This window comes from Dromiciops gliroides, chromosome 3 (assembly GCF_019393635.1).
Source record: "Dromiciops gliroides isolate mDroGli1 chromosome 3, mDroGli1.pri, whole genome shotgun sequence".
Taxonomy (NCBI): Eukaryota; Metazoa; Chordata; class Mammalia; order Microbiotheria; family Microbiotheriidae; genus Dromiciops; species Dromiciops gliroides.
In genome coordinates, this window is record NC_057863.1 from 124,868,064 (window position 1) to 124,885,740 (window position 17,677).

General features: G+C 37.3%; 1 protein-coding gene across 7 annotated transcripts in view; it reads right to left on the reverse strand.

Annotated features, from left to right (window-relative positions):
- The window catches only part of TBC1D4 (TBC1 domain family member 4), a 215,230-nt gene that overhangs the window by 9,171 nt on the left and 188,382 nt on the right, over window positions 1-17,677 (reverse strand). For all 7 annotated transcript variants that reach the window (XM_043996158.1, XM_043996157.1, XM_043996156.1 and 4 more), the window contains 4 exons: window positions 16,293-16,451; window positions 13,746-13,904; window positions 11,803-12,047; window positions 8,366-8,525 (listed from right to left, as the gene is read on the reverse strand). In XM_043996158.1, coding sequence (XP_043852093.1) covers window positions 8,366-8,525; window positions 11,803-12,047; window positions 13,746-13,904; window positions 16,293-16,451 — 723 coding nt within the window. The remainder of the gene's footprint in view (window positions 1-8,365; window positions 8,526-11,802; window positions 12,048-13,745; window positions 13,905-16,292; window positions 16,452-17,677) is intronic.

A 17,677-nucleotide genomic window follows, 5' to 3' on the forward strand; every position in this document is an offset into this window, starting at 1 on the left:
CAAATGTAACCCATGTAATTACCTTGATCAAAACCCTTCTCTTTCTTGCCTGGAGGATAAAATGCACATTCCCCAGCCTGGCTTCAAGGACCTCTATACTCTGGCCCCACCTGCCTTTATGTACTATTTCACATCAGGCTATGTTCCTGGCACACTCGAGGATTAGCCATATTTGCCCTGTATACATTAGTACAAGCTGTCCTCCATGCCTACGAATATACATTGCTTCCTCAGCTTCACTTTTCAGAATCATTCTCTTCCTTCGAGGATCACTTCGGGTGCTGTGATATCATAAGAAGCAAGTTTTGGAGCTGGAAGGGATTTTAGAAGTCATCTAGTACAACTCCTTCATCTTACAGATAAGAAAAGTGAGGTCTGGGGAGGTTTTTTTGACCTGGCCAGAGATCCCACAGATGGCCTCCTCCATTAAGTCCTATTCCTCCAGCTGAAAGGGAGCTCCATCTCCCCTGAAATTGTGTAGATCTTTCTTTTGTACCTATCTCACCCCGTCTTGTTCCATACTTATCAGGGTGCCTGTTAAACTACACCAAGGAGAGAGAGTGGTAAATTTTCTGAGGGTGGGGACAAAGAATTTTCTTCACAACAGCCCAGCAAAGTAGGTACCATACATTTTGCCATTATAATCAATCATGATAACTTCTTTTACCCTATTCCTCCTCAAAAGTGTTTTGCTTCTGACTGCCCCCTCCCCTGCTCTGCCCTCCCTTCTTTCACCCTTTCCTCCTCATCCTCTTCCCCTCCTACTTTCCTGTAGGGTTAAATAGATTACTCCTCTTCCATTTGGTGTGTATGTTATTCCCTCCTTGAGCCTACTCTGATGAGATTAAGGTCTTTGAGCTAATTCCGTGTTCTAAATTTTCTTCCTCGCTCCCTACTCAACCCCCCTATGAAATCAAGCAATTCAATATATATGTAGTTATGCACAACATCTTCACCTTCCTTGAAAGTGTTTTGCTTTTTACTGCTCCCTCCCCCAATCTGCCCTTCCTTCCTTCCCCTCTTCTCCCCCAACCCCCTTATTTCCTTCCCCTCCCACTTTCCCTCATGGCAAAATATATTACTATACCCACTTGAGTATGTATGTTATTCCCTCTTTGAGCCAATTCTGATGGTAGTAAGGTTCACTCACTCCCCCACTCCTTCCCCCTCTTCCCTTCCTCTCCATAAGCTTTTTCTTCTTTCTTTTATGTGAGCTACTTTTCCCCAGTATACCTCTCCCTTTCCCTTTCTTCCAGTGCATTCCTCTTACCCTTTAACTTTATTTTAAAGATGTCATCATGGGTTAGCTAGGTGGCACAGTGGACAAAGCACCAGCCCTGGGCCCAGGAGGCTCCAAGCCCAAATCTTGCCCCAGACATAAGCCACCCCACCCTGCCTGCCCCACAAAAAACAAGAATAAACAAAAAATAAATGCTTTACAGATATCATCCCTTCATATTCAGTTCAGATCTATGTCCTTTGTCTAAGCCTATTCCTTTCATCTGCCCTAATACTGAGAAAGTTATTGTGAGTTAGAAGTATTATCTTCCCATGTAGGAATGTAAACAATTTAATCTTTTAAAATTCCTCATGATTTCTTTTTCCTGTTTACCTTTTTATGATTCTCTAGGGTCTTGTATTTGAAAGTCAAATTTTCTATTCTGTTCAGGTCTTTTCATCACAAATGCCTGAAAGTCCTCTTTATCATTGAAGTCCCATTTTTTGTCTGAAAGATTAAACTCAGTTTTGCTGGGTACATGATTCTTGGCTGTAGTCCCAGTTCCTTTGCCCTCTGGAATATCATATTCCATGCCCTCCGGTCCTTTAATGTAGATGCTGCTAGATCTTGTTTTATCCTTATTGTAGATCCACAGTATTTGAATTCCTTTTTTCTAGCTGCTTGCAATATTTTCTCCTTGACCTGGGAGCTCTGGAATTTAGCTATAATATTCCTGGAGGTTTTCCTTTTGGGATCTCTTTCAGGAGGTGATCGGTGGATTCTTTCAATTTCTATTTTACCTTCTGCTTCTAGAATATCAAGGCAATTTTCCCTGACAATTTCTTGGAAGATGCTATCTAAACTCTTATTTTGGTCATGGTTTTCAGCTAGTCCAATGATTTTCAAATTATCTCTCCTGAATATGTTTTCCACGTCAGCTCTTTTTCCAAGGAGATATTTAATATTGCCCTCTATTTTTTTTATTCATTTGGATTAGATTTACTGTCTTGGTTTCTCGTAAAGTCACTAGCTTCCATTTTTTCAATCCTAATTCTTAGGCGATTATTTTCTTCAGAGAGCTTTTGTATCTCCTTTTCCATTTGGCTTTTCAAGCTGTTGACTTTTTTCTCATGACTCTCCTGCATTGCTCTCTTTTCTCTTTCCATTCTTTCCTCCACCTCTAAATGTTCCTTCTATCTCTCCTACTTTCTTTTCAAAGTCCCTTTTTAATGCTTCCATGGCCTGAGACCAATTCATATTTTTCTTGGAAGCTTTGGATGTAGGGGCCCTAAGGTTGTTATCCTCTTCTGAGGGTACACTTCGACCTTCCTTGTCACTGAAGAAACTTTCTATAATTCTCCACATTCTTTGCTTGCTCATCTTGCAGTCTTTTACTTGACTTTTAACTCCCTCTTACAGTGGGGCCCTATTTCCAAGCTACACTGTCCCAAGCTTCAGAGGGTCCCAGGTGTTTTGGTTTGAGGGAGGGCAGGTTTTTCTCTCACCTGGCCTGTTCTCTGGTCTGATGATAACCTCAAGTCAACTTGCTAATTAACCAGCCAGCAGAATTATGTGTGCTGTTGATCTTAGCTTCAATGAGCCTGCACCCCTCCCTGACCTGGGCCTTCCACTGCTCAAGATTTCTTCCTGGTTCCCCACTGGGGTGGGATAGCTGAATTCTTCCTTAGGTCCCACAGATACCCCTGTATTCCCCCCACATGCCCACAGGCCAGCCGTTCAGCCCTCTCACTGGACCATAAGCTGTGTTCCAGAAGATGCTGGTGCTGCAGCTGATTTGGAAGCTCAGGGGTAAGTTTCTGTGGTGTAGCCTGCCTGGGGACTATGTCAGTGTGATTGTGGGGTTAGACTCTGCTTACAGCCCAGCATGGGGTATAAGCTGTTTTAGGCTAGAAAATAATCTCAGCACCTCTTTTTGTGAGTTTTACTGCTCTGGGGGTTGTTTTATTGCTGTTTTGGGGGGTAATTGTGTCAGGAGCTCTGTGCGTCTAATGACTTTTCGTCCAACATCTTGGCTCTGTCCCTGGAAGTCCAGGACTTCCTTTTTTTTAACTCTTTGCATCCCCATCAGTTCACAAAGTCTTACACCCCAAAGGAGCTGAATATACTTTCACTGAATTGAGTAAAAATAACTGAAGTTGGAGCAGCTAGGTGGTGCAGTGGATAAAACACTGGCCCTGGATTCAGGAGGACCTGAGTTCAAATCTTACCTCAAGACACTTGACACTTACTAGCTGTGTGACCTTGGGAAAATCATTTAATCCTCATTACCCCGCCAAAAAAAAATTAAATAAGTGAAGTTTATATAACATTTTATCATTTACAAAACCCTTGACATAGATCCTCACAAAAATCTTGTAAAGTAAGAAGCGACGGTAATGTGTCCATTTTATAACAGAAAAAATCAAGGTGGCACAACTGAGACTTCAACCTGAGGTCTTCTGGCACCAAATACAATTAAGTACTCTTTCCACTTTACCAAAGAACATCAGCACTTGGTCTGATATGATTAACTTATATCAACATTCCAGAACCCATGAGAGTTCATCCATGTGAGAGCTCCCACTACCAATGACACTCATAAGCCCTCCATGTCTTGGTAAGCTGATGCCCTTTTTAGTTGCTTGAGCCAAAAGAAATATCAAATCATTACCTTCTGGTGATTGTGCTATCTGAATTTAGCTAAGTTGTTGACACAAAAGTCTCCACTCAACCAGTGCTTCAAACCTTTCCAGTTTGTAAGGTCCCCATTAAAACTGATACTCTGTTGACAAAGCTTTCAGAATACTTCCCATGACACTTTGAGAATAACACTTTAGTGGAAAATTATTACTGAAAAATAATTACCTCTATTTCCCAGATCTCTCTATCTAGATCAGGGATTCACAAACTACCACCTAGCATGTAACCTGTTTTTGTCAGAGAGCTAAAAATCATTTTTACATTTAAAAGTTTTATCATACTTAAAAATGTAAAAATTATTCTTGGTTCCTGGGCCATACAGAAATAGGTGGTGAATGTCTGCCTGCCCCCAGTTCTAAATAACTATGGAAGGGAGAATGAGAAGGAAAAAGAGAGAAAGGATTCCAGACTGATGATTTTACCTATGGGGTCAAAAACCTCCTCCACTACTATAAATAACAATGAATCAAAAACAAGACCATAACTTAATGTTACATGCTCCAGGTCACAGAGTTAGAATATGTCACAGGCAAGACTTGAACCCAGGTCTTCCTGAGTCCAAAGGCAATTCTCTATCAACTATGTGATGCTGTCTCTAGATATTTCAATGTTTCATGGCAAAACAAAGAGCCTCAGAGAAGAGGAGAGGTAATTAAGTTAATTCCTCGTCATCAAACATGCTTTCCCCATCCTGAGCTACCATGGTTTATTAGAATTCAAAGAAGGAAACAGCAACTGACATTATAAGAAACCTCACAGTGACATTTATGGCATTCCCAAGAGAGCATCTTCCAAGACTTTCAAAGTTGGAAGTGATGGAAAGTGTTCTTTGCAGATCTACAATATCAGCCTTTGGAGGTGAGCCATAAGAAATTTACCCAGTGACGTATCACATTAATCTTAGTGAATTCTTTCAGGAATGAGACGGACTAGATTTTCTCTGAGGAAAGGGAGAAGTGAAAAATGAAAGGATTCAGAGAGACATATTAAGGGAAACTGAATCTCCAGATGAAATTTCTTTAGAGAAAAGCATCTATGTCAATGAAAAAAATTAAAGGTCTTCCAGGAAAGCCTGATTGATTCTTAGCTTGATGTCATCCTTAGATGAGTTTAATTTACGAATTTTATTTTCTTCTATTGAAAACCTCCAGAGAGCCTTTGAAAAAACACAGACACAGACACAATTTAACTAATTACCAACATGGATACCTAAGCATAAGAAAAACATGAGCCCTCTCTGAAACCACAGAGCTACTGAGAAGTAATAATTATACCTTAAATTCAAAAAAAAAATGTATCAGGCACTTATTGTGTGTAAAAGCAGGAAGAGAAATGCAGAATTTAAGCCAGACATGGTCCCTGCCTTCACAGAGCTTAAAATCTAATAAAAAGAAAAGGTCTATATACAGAGAACCATAATTTATAATAATACATGATACATTCATTAGAAAGGGGCTAAACAAAGGTTATTTGCAACAATGAGGATAAGGCAGTGCTCCATGAAAACAAGCACAATATAGCAGGAAAACCACTAGACTTGGAATCAGCAGGCAGCTGTGAATTGTGGCTCCAACCATTACTAACTGTGAGGCCATGCATAAGTCAATGGATTACTTTGAGGATAAGTTTCCTCACCTGTAAAATGGAAATAATAGTAGTTGTACTACTTACTAAACATAGTTTTTGTATGGAAAGAACTCTGCAAATCGTTATCCAAACAGATTGGTGAAATGTGGCTATAAGTGTTGTGTCCAAGTGAATTATGAGGAGACAGCATTTAAGTTGGGCCTCAAAGGATGGGTAGGAATTCAATAGGAAAACAAAGGGAGGAAAAGCATTTGCTTTAAAGTTCATAATGTTCTTTACATATATTATATCACTTGATCTTCATAACAATCTTCTCCTAGTCTAAATTATAAAATTTTTTAGCCTAAACAGACAGACTAAAACAAAGTTGCTAGAAGTCACTGGGCACAGTAATCATATGTGAACAGTTTGGAGAAAACTCATTGGGTAAACAATATTAATCATCCTCGGAAGAGAAACTGGAGGCTTGTAATTCAGAGTCCTAGAATGTAGGTAAATACTCATACTATATTCCTCTTAGTTCATTATTTTTCTTTGGATTTGAGGTTATACTAAATATTTTAGTATAAAACTATATATGAAATTCCATCTGTGTGTTACTTTTTAAATAAGGAACCTAAAGTGATTATTAAGTACTTAAAAAGAGCTTGTGCCTCCATTTCTCCTGATTTTGGATCCTGACTCCTGACATTGGTCATTTGTATGACCTTCAGCAAATCATTTCAATCTTCCTGGGCTTCGGTGTCCTCAATGATAAAATGAGAGTTATACTAGATAAACTGCTACGGTCATTTCCAGATCTACCTATGATCATATGATCTGTCCCTTAAAAAGAATTAGACTGATCCTTTTGCAATCCAAAGAGGACAATACAAGGTGGGCAGTGCTATAAATAAAACAAGTCCTTCTATGGAACTGAAGTTCATATTGGTTTTTTGTTTGTTTGTTTGTTTTTAAGTGAGGCAATTGGGGTTAAGTGACTTGCCCAGGGTCACACAGCTAGTAAGTGTTAAGTGTCTGAGGTCAGATTTGAACTCAGGTACTCCTGACTCCAGGGCCAGTGCTCCACCTAGCTGCCCCAAGTTCATATTGTTTTGCCAAATTCTATTTACTTCCTTAACTCCAAAGGAATCTAAGGCAAGAGTAGAAAAGAAAAGCCTAAAAAGGTTGGTTGGTTTGTTTCTGGGCTTGTTTTTGGTTTCTCCATTATAACCACAGGGGAGGCAGCACAGACTCTGGAGTCAGAGGACCCAGCTCTGACTCTTGCTACCCTGGGCACCCTTAAGAAAGTCGCATAACCTGCCTTGGCCTCAGTTTTCTCATCTGTAAATTATTGAGGGGGCTAGACCAGATATGTGACCTTTGACGTTCCTTCCAGCTACTGATCTAAGATTCTATGCATGCCTTATTTGTTTTGTACAATCCCTACATCTAAGTACTGCTACATGATCAAACAGAAGAATCCAAAGAAAGAAGAGGGGCTTAACCACATATACATACGTACATTCACATCTAATTTGTGCAGATCCTTAGTAGAAAAAGTGTTACTGCTAAGTAGCTGAGGAGAAATAAGTGCATTCACTGACAAGCACAGAAAGGGAGAGGCCATAAGCCATGCTTCCTTGAGGTGGTGAGTGAAGAACTTGGGCACTGGCCTGACATGGTTAAGCCCTGGCAATCAACACCTGGATTTCCCCTAAAAATTTCCTTCTCTCCCTATACTGTGGGGGTCCTGTTAAAGGTTCCTCCTTCAAAGACAAACAAAGTTCCTCAGTCCCCTCCTCCCCTGGGCAGTCTTCAAGGCCAAAGGCCTCTCAGGTTTTTGTCCTGGCATCTCCACTGCACAGTCCAGCACCCCATATAGACAACCACCTAATAAACATTTGCTGGATTTTAAGGTTCTGGCTCTCTAGGCCATTTTTATTTCTCTTTGCATCTGATTATAGACTCCCTGGCTAAAAAGGTAAGTCTTAGAAAGAGCAGACTAGTAAGTTTTTAATTTTTAACAAGATGGCTTACAAACAATCTGGAGGACAAATGGTGCTCGACAACTGCCACAATCCAAAATGCTAGTGCTGACCTAAGTTGTGACTCTCTAGGAAGTGCTTTGAGTTGCTGGAAACTGCCACAAACAAATAGCTGAATCTTTTCAAAATGACATTTGGAAAACAGGTGACTGCCCACCCTTCAGGAGCATAGACAGCCCAGCTAGAGTTATATAAGGGTGTTTGTTCAGTCATATATCGACGACTAGACATGTGAGCACTCTTTTAACCTGCCTCTTGGCTGTGGCAGGGGAAGGGGGAGGATGAGGGAGGGTAACCGGTTGGTTAATACCATTGAAAGAGAAGCCAGGATAAACAACAAAAAGAGGAATTAAAATAATCACCCCAATAGCAATAAAAACAGATAATTAAAAATAACATTTACAAAGATACTTAGGTAAATAATCTCATTAGAAAACATTGGTTCTTAGATGGAAAAGGAAGATGTCTATTGAGCAAAGAAAAAGTAGAGCAAAGTCAGGTCTAAAGATGTAGAAATCAGGACTATATGAGTGCTCAGCTCAGATTCAGGAAAATAAGACGTTGATTTATCTTTCAAGAACATATGAAAATAATAGCTCACTGCTGACTGTCCAAAGGCAATGGCTCAATTCTTGGAGTTTCTCCATTCAACTCTATTTAAGACTCAAATGGCTTCAAATTACTATCAGTATAGCTGATACAAGGATCAGATTCTAATAATAATTTGCCAACGTTAACACAAGATATAAAAAATGGGGTGCCATATGGCTAGGTAGTGTTTTGTTTCTAATAAATAAAAATGCTCAATTGACTATAGTTCGTAGTCTCTTACCAAAAACTCTGGCTACAAATCCTAGTGGAAATTGGGAGGCAAATAATGTGAGGAACCAGGGGGCAGCATAAAGACTGGGGCTGATTTCATTCTCTTCAAGGTGATTGTAGAGATCTCGATGATAGTCATGAAGGAGCCTTGAGAGCTGATACATCTGAATCTAAAGTTTTAAGAGGAAGAATGTTACATGCCTGTTTTGGTGTTTCAAAAGTACACAATTTACACTTCATTAAAAAGGTGGTATTTTTTACTCTTTAAACTTCATAAAAACTTTCTCAAAGCAATCCTATTAGTATTATAAGTTTATGGGTGATTCAGAATCCTAAGTATATTTAGATCATAAAGGGTCATTAAAAACCTATCCATAAATGACAAGCAAGTTCCATACATGTATTTGTATAAATGAAAGTATACATCACACATAGGCACTTCTATCCTTCAAGGGTCAGCTCAAATGCAATTCTTGACATTTCTACCCCTAAAGCAAACTAGTTAAGTAAGATATTCTGTCTTTGATTACTTTGCATAGTATTATTTGTGCATTAATGTGAAATTCATGTACATACTTATGAAATCCAGTTTATTTTCTTACTGATCATAGTCTTACAAACAATAATTTAAACAAATGATTTATGAATTTGCTAACTGCTCTCTCCTGCTCAGTCTTTCAGCCAGGCATTTGATCTTTAGGTATAATATACATTTGTTTATTTTGACACTGAGAATCCTGATCTCACCAAGGCTAGAGGTGAAAGGTCACTTCCTGGCCATATCCCAGTGTTGGCAGGGGAACTTTGACCTGCTTTATTTCTTTTGTGTGTGTGTGTGAAACAATTGGGGTTAAGTGACTTGCCCAGGGTCACACAGCTAGTAAGTATCAAGTGTCTGAGGCCAGATTTGAACTCAGATACTCCTGAATCCAGGGCCGGTGCTTTATCCACTGAGGCACCTAGCTACCCCCAACCTGCTTCATTTCAAAACCTGGGTTGGTTTACTCCTCCTTAGGCAGCCTGCTGGAATCTTAGTGCCAACATCCAATAAGCTTATTAGCACACTACACCTTAGAACTCCCAAGCCCAATAATAAGCCAGTCCCCCCTCCCCAGTAGCAAGGATTATAGGCCTGCCCACTACAACTGCCCAGCTAAAATATACACTCAGAAACTTGAGCTGTTGCTAATTCTAATTCCTTCTTACCAGTGTTTGCCATGATCATATAATAGTATAGCTATAAAACAAAGGAGCTAATTAAGTAAAATAGAAATGTTTAGAAGAATTTTAATATATTTCAATAATTCCTATTGAAAAAATATATTGCTTTCATGTGTACTTCAAGAGGTAGATTCTAGTTTTAGAACCTGGAAATACCAGCTTTAAAACCACCTAACAATTAATTTGTCATAATAAAGTTTACAGGAAGCCAACAGGTAAAACTTTTAAAGTTCATACTTAATTTGAGTCATGTCATCCAAAATATTCTGTTGTTCTTATTCCGGAAAATAATGGTTATAACACAAAAATCACATTTTTATGATTTATCTACAAGCTTAAGCTAGTTCAAAGAAAATATATGTCAGGGTCATACATGGAAATCAAGTACATTTATTTGACAAAAAAGATTTTAATATGTATAATATAGAGAGCACTGAGCTGGCTAATGGGGTAGACATATTTCAATTTCACTGCAATCCAAGTCAATTCAATACATATTTCTTAAATGCCTATTAGGTACTGCAATGCACTAGGTAAACACAGACAATGTTAAAAAACAGTCCCAGCCCTCAAGAAGATGACCTAGAGAAGGATGTTGAATTCAATACTTACCCAGACAAGTAAATATAAAAAAATATGAAAAAGGAATGAACACTAACAATTGGGACAATCAGGAAAGGTTTCCTTTGGAATATCACATCTCAGCTGAACCTTGATGGAAGGTGAAGGTCCTAGGAGGCTGAGGAGAGGTAATGGTCCAAAAGAGATGGAATGAAAGGAAAGGCAAAGATGCAGAAGAGACAGCGCTGAGTTCAGGAAACAGTAAGCATATGCTCAAAGGGATAAGGAGGAAGTGAATACTAAGACAAAGAAGGGGATAGACCTGAGAGCCCAGAGATAACTGCAACAAGAATCTGGATAGCGGGATATAGAGGAGGGTTTGTTAAGTGATAACAGCACAAGAATGGATTAAAGAAGGATACAAGTAGCAAGAGAATATGCCTACTTCCCTCTCTTGGTCTATACATTGGAAAAGCAGGATGGGCATTAGAGAAGGTAAAGAGATACTAAAGAATGTGGTCTCCATGCTCATGAAACTAATATCTAGTAAGGAGATACAAGATCATAGATGTAGAATTAGAAGGGATCATGTAGAATTAGAAGACATCATCCAGTCTAACCCCTTCATTTTATAGATAAGAAAACTGAGGCACAGAGAAGTTAATTGACTTGCTCAAGGTCACATGAGTATTAAGAGACAAAGCCAAGATGGGAAACCAGATCCTCTTACTTCAAATTCATCACTCTTTCCAAGAGAACGCACATAATACAAAATAACAGAGAACTGAACTTAAAAGGATAATCAAAGTGCTACCTGCAAATAAGGTCATCATTACCAGTTGGAGGGATGTGAAAAGACTACATGGAGGAAATAGCATTTGTTGGTAAGGGGAGAGGCTCAGGCTGACAGATTCCTTGACTTTAGTGGTTCTGAGCTGCAATTGGGCTAAAGCCAATTAAGTAAAATTAAGTAAAAAGCCAAGGAAAAATGAAAAAAAGCATCTGTAATTTTGTCCCACATTTTCAAGGACTAAAGAAAATAAATTCTCTTCCTCATAGGAAAAACCTAAGAACCATTTTATGTTTTGGTTTGCTTTTTAATGAAGCTTTCATGTTAATTTCAAAAAAGATACATTGATCAGGAAAATTGCTATTTCAATAACCAAGAGAAAGAAAAAGAAGTTTCAGAAATGATCTGTAATCCTACCCAAATAATGAGATGGAAGTAAGAAAGAAATTTTAAAAGGCACATGTTTTCTCAAAGTGGCTGTACTTGTATTATCATAGCATCAGAGATCAGAGAGTGAAAGGATATTACAGGTCATCTAGTAGTGGTTTTTAAAGCCAAGTTTAAAAACTCAGGTCCTCCTTTGTTTTGGTAGGCATGGTGTCTTTCTAAATGCTTGATTATTTCAGGACCTTTCTTTAAAAGGTATACTATAGAAATGGAATGTTATCTATAATTATTCCTGAAGACAGTACATCCCCAAATCCTAAGAAAAACCAGTAAAACAATAGGAATAGTGCATTTACCTACATTTCAATACTTATTTTCACTCCAAGATTTTAATAAAGGTCTCAGACCCAACTTAAATCTGAATGGAATTATTACTTAGATATTTGCGATCAAGATCCAGTTTTGTTTATTATAAAGAAATGACTCACCTGTAATGACATCATGTCCGGTCTGTACTGTTTCCTAAAGCCAAGGTCATACATGAGGAACTTGAGCATTTCAAAAGCTTGCTCCTCACTCATATGCAGAAGTAGTACTCCAGCCACAAAACTAATCCCCTGGCAATAACCCACTTCTTTATCCAGCAAAGAATAGGCTTTCAAAAGGTTAAAGAGGGATAGCTGCCCAGATCCCAGCTGTACAGAAAAGTAAGGATGAGTGGGAAAGGTCCTTCCTGTCAGAGTGAGAAAAAAATTATATATGTATATATTTGGGTGTATATATATATATATATATATATATATATATATACATGCATATGTGCACATTTTTTCTTGAGGCTAACTTCAATGTTTAGATGTAAAAGGAAACCAGAGCTAACCAATATCTAGCTAATCTAGATTATTCTGTTCCAAATCCAGCGTTCTAGTCACCACACAAATTTACAATGCCCACCCACCCAGTTCCCCTCAGCAAACTTATTAAAACAACCTGCTAATTAATTTGGGGAGGGGGGGGGAATTGACTGGTGTTGAAGTGAAGTCTTAACACAAAGAAACCCAAGGCTCCAAATTTGTTACTAAGTTCAATAATTCCCGCACGGCTCATGTTTTAATTTTAAAAAGAATTCTTAAACTATGTTATCATCATCTAATTTGAAGGGGAAATCCAGTCAGCCATACACAGACTTCCTACTCCTTTTCTAGGAACCTGACACTGGAGGCAGTTTTTTCCATTTATCTTCACATTTAGGAAATCTTTTCTCCCCAGAATTTCCTCTAAGCTCCATGCTATTATCTTGGAAAGTCCTTAAAATTGCCTCTGTAAGACCACAGAACATGTGCCTGAGTAACTGTTCTATAATACTTATTTTTCATAAAAAATTTTTTAAAAAGAAGAAAGGAAAAAAAAGAGAAACATTTTTAAAATGCAAAGATATTTCCCTCAAAAATCTACCTTGGGCATGAAATTAATGTAGAGAAACTTCAGCTAGAGAGCAATTTAGTCAAAAATCTCGAAATGGTAACAGCTAAGTACTGTAACAAATGCATCTCCACCACCAAAACTGTAACAGTGTTGGCATGATATTTCTTCATTCAAAATAAAATGAGGCCTTATGGTAGCTTCTAAGATTTTATGCCTTTGCTGAACAATTACTCTCTATCAGAACTTGCTGAGATGCCAATCTAAAATTTTTTTGCATTCTTTCCCACATATGTACTTGAGTGATTTTTCTAGGAATTGGTAATGATAGTTAATCTATAGTGTAAACAAGAGAAAGAAGTGATATAATAATATGAAAAGGCTAAAGGGATACAGATGGTTGTAAGTAATATCAATTTCCTCCCCTTTTAAAGGAAAAAAATAAAAGTTCTGTTATATTGTTACTTCATTTTTTAAAAAATTAACCAAAATACAACACAAACATACACCTTCATATGCCCTTTCCTCACTAAACCTTAGCCTTGAAAGATTGCTTCCTTTGTCATTATTTCTCAATTTCCTCATAATTTGCTCCCATCATTTTTCACTCCAAAAGGCATGGAATCTACTGGCTGGGATATCTATGCTCCAAAATCCCTCTCTATTAGCCTAGTTCATAGCCCTTGCCACCATTCTTTCTAGGTCTTTTTTTATTGTTTCCTAGATTCATTCAACAAATAATTACTGAATGCCTGCCACACAGGACTCTCAAAGAAATCTATTCTGCCAACACAACCCAATGGAGAAGAAAGAGAAATAAGAACTTAGTTAGGTAAATGGAACTACCTTCAAAAAGGTTTTGTCAGAGAATTGTCTAAAATCCATAGAAAACAGAATGGAATTGGATATATGCATGTCCTTTCTCTCAAAAAGAAAGGGCCATTAATAACTTCAACAAAAGGACAGGATATGTGCTCTCGTAAGCTATTTATCAATATGGCAACCATACCTAAATCTACAAGGATAGCATGTTGCTGAGCTGTGAGCTGCTTCAAAAGCTCTTTATAAGAAATGTCAGGAGGTTGTTGTTTACTTGGCAACCGGTGCCTCAGACGGTACTGTAGAGCTAAAAACTGCCAAATTTCTCCTCGGCGACTTTTAGGCACCCCTAAGAACAAAGGAAAAACCAACAAAAGTTTAAACACTTGAATTAACTTGCAAAATTGTATTAGTAGTACTGTATGCAATGCTGACAGTAGCAACATTAGGCCATGCCACCCGCTAAGATTAAGTAATGCATTAAATAATGACAGAAGGGTAATTTAAACAAGTTTAATCCTGTAGCTGACTTTATCTTTTGAACAGAAAACATTCCAAGACAATCAATCACTTTAATCCTACAAAGAAATCTCTAAATTTTTAATGTGAATATACTATTTTCATCTTTTAGTTGAAGTTTTTGAATAAATGTTCATATGTATACAAAATGAGGAAGCTGTACTAGATAAATATTCAGGTTTCTTCTAGCTCTGTTATTTTATTCATTACACATCATATTTTGAAGCTGACAGTCTGAAGGTAATCCCATACAACACCTCTGCAGGGTATGTCATGTAGAACATTGACTTCTTCAAAGGAGAACAAAAGAGAAAATAGGAGGTAAACTGAGTCACATATAGTAGAGGTACAACTAGAGAAAATCCCCAAATTCTTTGGCCAGCTCAAAATAATGGCATTCAGTCACTGGAGGGGTGGGAGTGGGGAGAATAATGGTTAATATCTTAGGGGCTATTTTGCTTAGGAAAACCTTTTTTTAACATAATGACTAACTTTTCACTGGGCAGGGACTGGATCTAATTTATAATATCATATATGGCAAACCACTCCAGTATCTTTGCCAAGAAAATCCCAAATGGGGTCACAAAGAATAGGATACAACTGAAACTCCTGAACAACAATAGTGTCTAGTACGATGTACTACATACAGTGGGCATTTAATGATTGCTAGATTTAATTTATTTTGGGTCTAATATGACTGCTTTCAAAATTTTTGTAAAGAAGACATATGAGGCTTGTAACTGGTTCCTGAACTCATTACTGCATAAGTCAATATAATAAGTTAAGTATTCTCAGTTGCTTGTGTTGCTAGAGTAATAATAGACGACCCATTTGGAGGTAGTTAAAATTAACTGTTAAAAGAAATCTTAACACCTGAATATGTCATTAATTATTCATCCCATGACTCATAAAATGTTTTTAAAAGTTGAATTTTTCTAAAAATAACTCTGAAAGTTATTTTTAAATTATGCATTTACAAGTCTAAATCTCATCTGCTTTTTCTTCAATCTATTATTTCCCTTTAAATTTATTCTATTACTTTTCCTAAGATTTCCAGATCAAAGAAAAACATTTCTATCAAAATTTAAAATTCATCACTAATGTAGCCAATAAACAAGAGCACCAATTTTCAGAGAATTCTAAAACACTTTCAGGCTCTTCTTTGAGTTTTAGTAATTGTTTAATGCATTAAATCAACAGATGACCATTCATTTATTCAACACTTTAAAAAGGCCACAAAGGTATAGACACAAAGGAGATGCTATAGTCCATGTTCTCCTGGAGTTTACAATCTGGTAGGGGAATAACTAAAAAACATAATATTATGTGGGAAGTACATTAGAGAGTTTCAGCACAAAGTGTTTTGAAAACTGAAAGGGAATCTCATTAATTTGAGGAGGGATGAGAGGGTAGAATCAGGAAAAGCTTCATGAAGAAGAGGGCTAAACTTTGGAGGATAGCTGGACAGAATTTCTGTTTAATACAATGAATTCAGGATCAGATGATAATACAGTTTTTAAAGTTCTGAACATAGTTTGGTTCTTGGAAAAAAATTTAAAACCACTTATCTCAAAGGCAAAACCCCCCAAGAATTACACAACTAAAGATAGGTTGGTCTGTCAAATCTCTGAGGTCCCTTTCAACTTTCAGACACTGATTCTATGTGTCATGTGACTAAGGACCACACAATATACGTATATATTCTCCCCACAATCTCCTTAAAAATATATACTTAACAAATCCGGCCTCAGACACTTAACACTTACTAGCTGTGTGACCCTGGGCAAGTCACTTAACCCCAATTGCCTCACTAAAAAAAAAAACATATATATATATATATATATATATATATATATATGTGTGTGTGTATATATATATATATACACACTTAAGTGAACCATAAAAAGCTACTACAGCCAGATGATAGCAATGAATTTTCTTTTGTACATGCAGGACATGGGTAGAGCTTGCATTCTGGGCCCACCTTCTTTCCCCTGTGACCAATCCCACACAGTTGGGAATTGTTAGCTGGGATTGATAGGGAAGTCCATAGTACAAATGAGTGACTCATGCAAAGGTTAAACTTCTGCTTTAGCTTTACTACCACTGTATTCTTAGCAACTGCCAAATTGGTTAGAGACAAGATAAAAACTTTTGTTAACTACAAAGTATGATATTGCTAAGAAAAACTAATACCATAATCCCTGGTCCCCAATACCTTCTTTAAGAGTAATATGAATATCTTCCATATCACATCTGATTTTAGTTCTGTAGTTTAATAACTTCTTATCCCATGCTAGTAAGGTTTCCTTTTGGCATACACCAACTTCCTCATAGTCTAATTTAACTTTTCTTGACTGGAGTTCATCTCGGCTCGCTAAAAATAAAGGAAAGCAAGAAAATGGGGGTCACAAAGAGGCAGACACAACTGAAACTACTGAACAACAACAATAGCGTCTAGCACAATGTACTATCTACGGTGGGTTGTAGGACCAAAGCTGCGGGTTTTCTTTTGTTCTGAAATTTTGAAATTATAGTAAAACCATTACAAGTACCTTAAAGGAACTGGCCACTGAAAACTTCTCAACAGAAAACTTTTTTAAAGTAAATTTTTAAAATTATGCATATATAAACAGTCCTTCACATTATAAATATCTTATGTAAAAACTTTTAAGTATTTTCTAAGTATATTTTATTCTTTATCATATAAACAACACGACTATTTGGTGCAAATAAAGGCAAATCACCATTATTAGCATTATTATTAGACAGAAGACTCCAATCCCTGAATCAAAATGATAAGCCATAAGTGACATAGCTGGCATGCTTTGTTTTTGAGGCAATTGGGGTTAAGTGACTTGCCCAGGGTCACACAGCTAGTGTCAAGTGTCTGAGGTCACATTTGAACTCAGCTCCTCCTGAATCCAGGGCCAGTGCTCTATCCACTGCACCACCTAGCTGCCCCATATCTGGCATTCTTAAAAGTCCCTAAAGTCTAAATAATTTATATGTGGCATGCATGAAAAAATTTTTCCCATCTATTCCACCATTTCTGCTCTAAACTACAAATATTAACAAGAATGTGAGAACTATATATAGCCTGACATATTCAACAACAACTAATGTGCCTTTACTACTTTCAAAAAGCTAGCTTTCTGCTCTCTTGAAATTCCAATACCAAGTGAAAATACTGAATATGTCTCCACTTTTCAGAGAATAAACCAGTCAGCATAATGTGGGCACGCTTTTAATAAAGTTTTAAAGGGAAAAACCACAATTTAAATGAGGTTAAAATATTCCTGTTTTCAAAAAGTTTTAAGAGCCCCAAAGGTACCTCATTTCATCTAACAAGGTAGCATAGAACAGGGAAAGAATACTAGCTCTAGAATGAGAGGTGTTGAGTTCAAATATTGCTTCTGATGCTAAACTATGTGACCCTGGACAAGTCATTTATTCCCCCAGGGCCTCAGTTACCTCATCTGCAAAAGGAGGGCTGTGAGTTAGATAGAATCTAAGGTCCCTTGCTAATATTCCTATGAAATACAAATATTTAAAACAAAATAAAAACCCAATATTTTAAAAATTAAATAATGTATATACTTT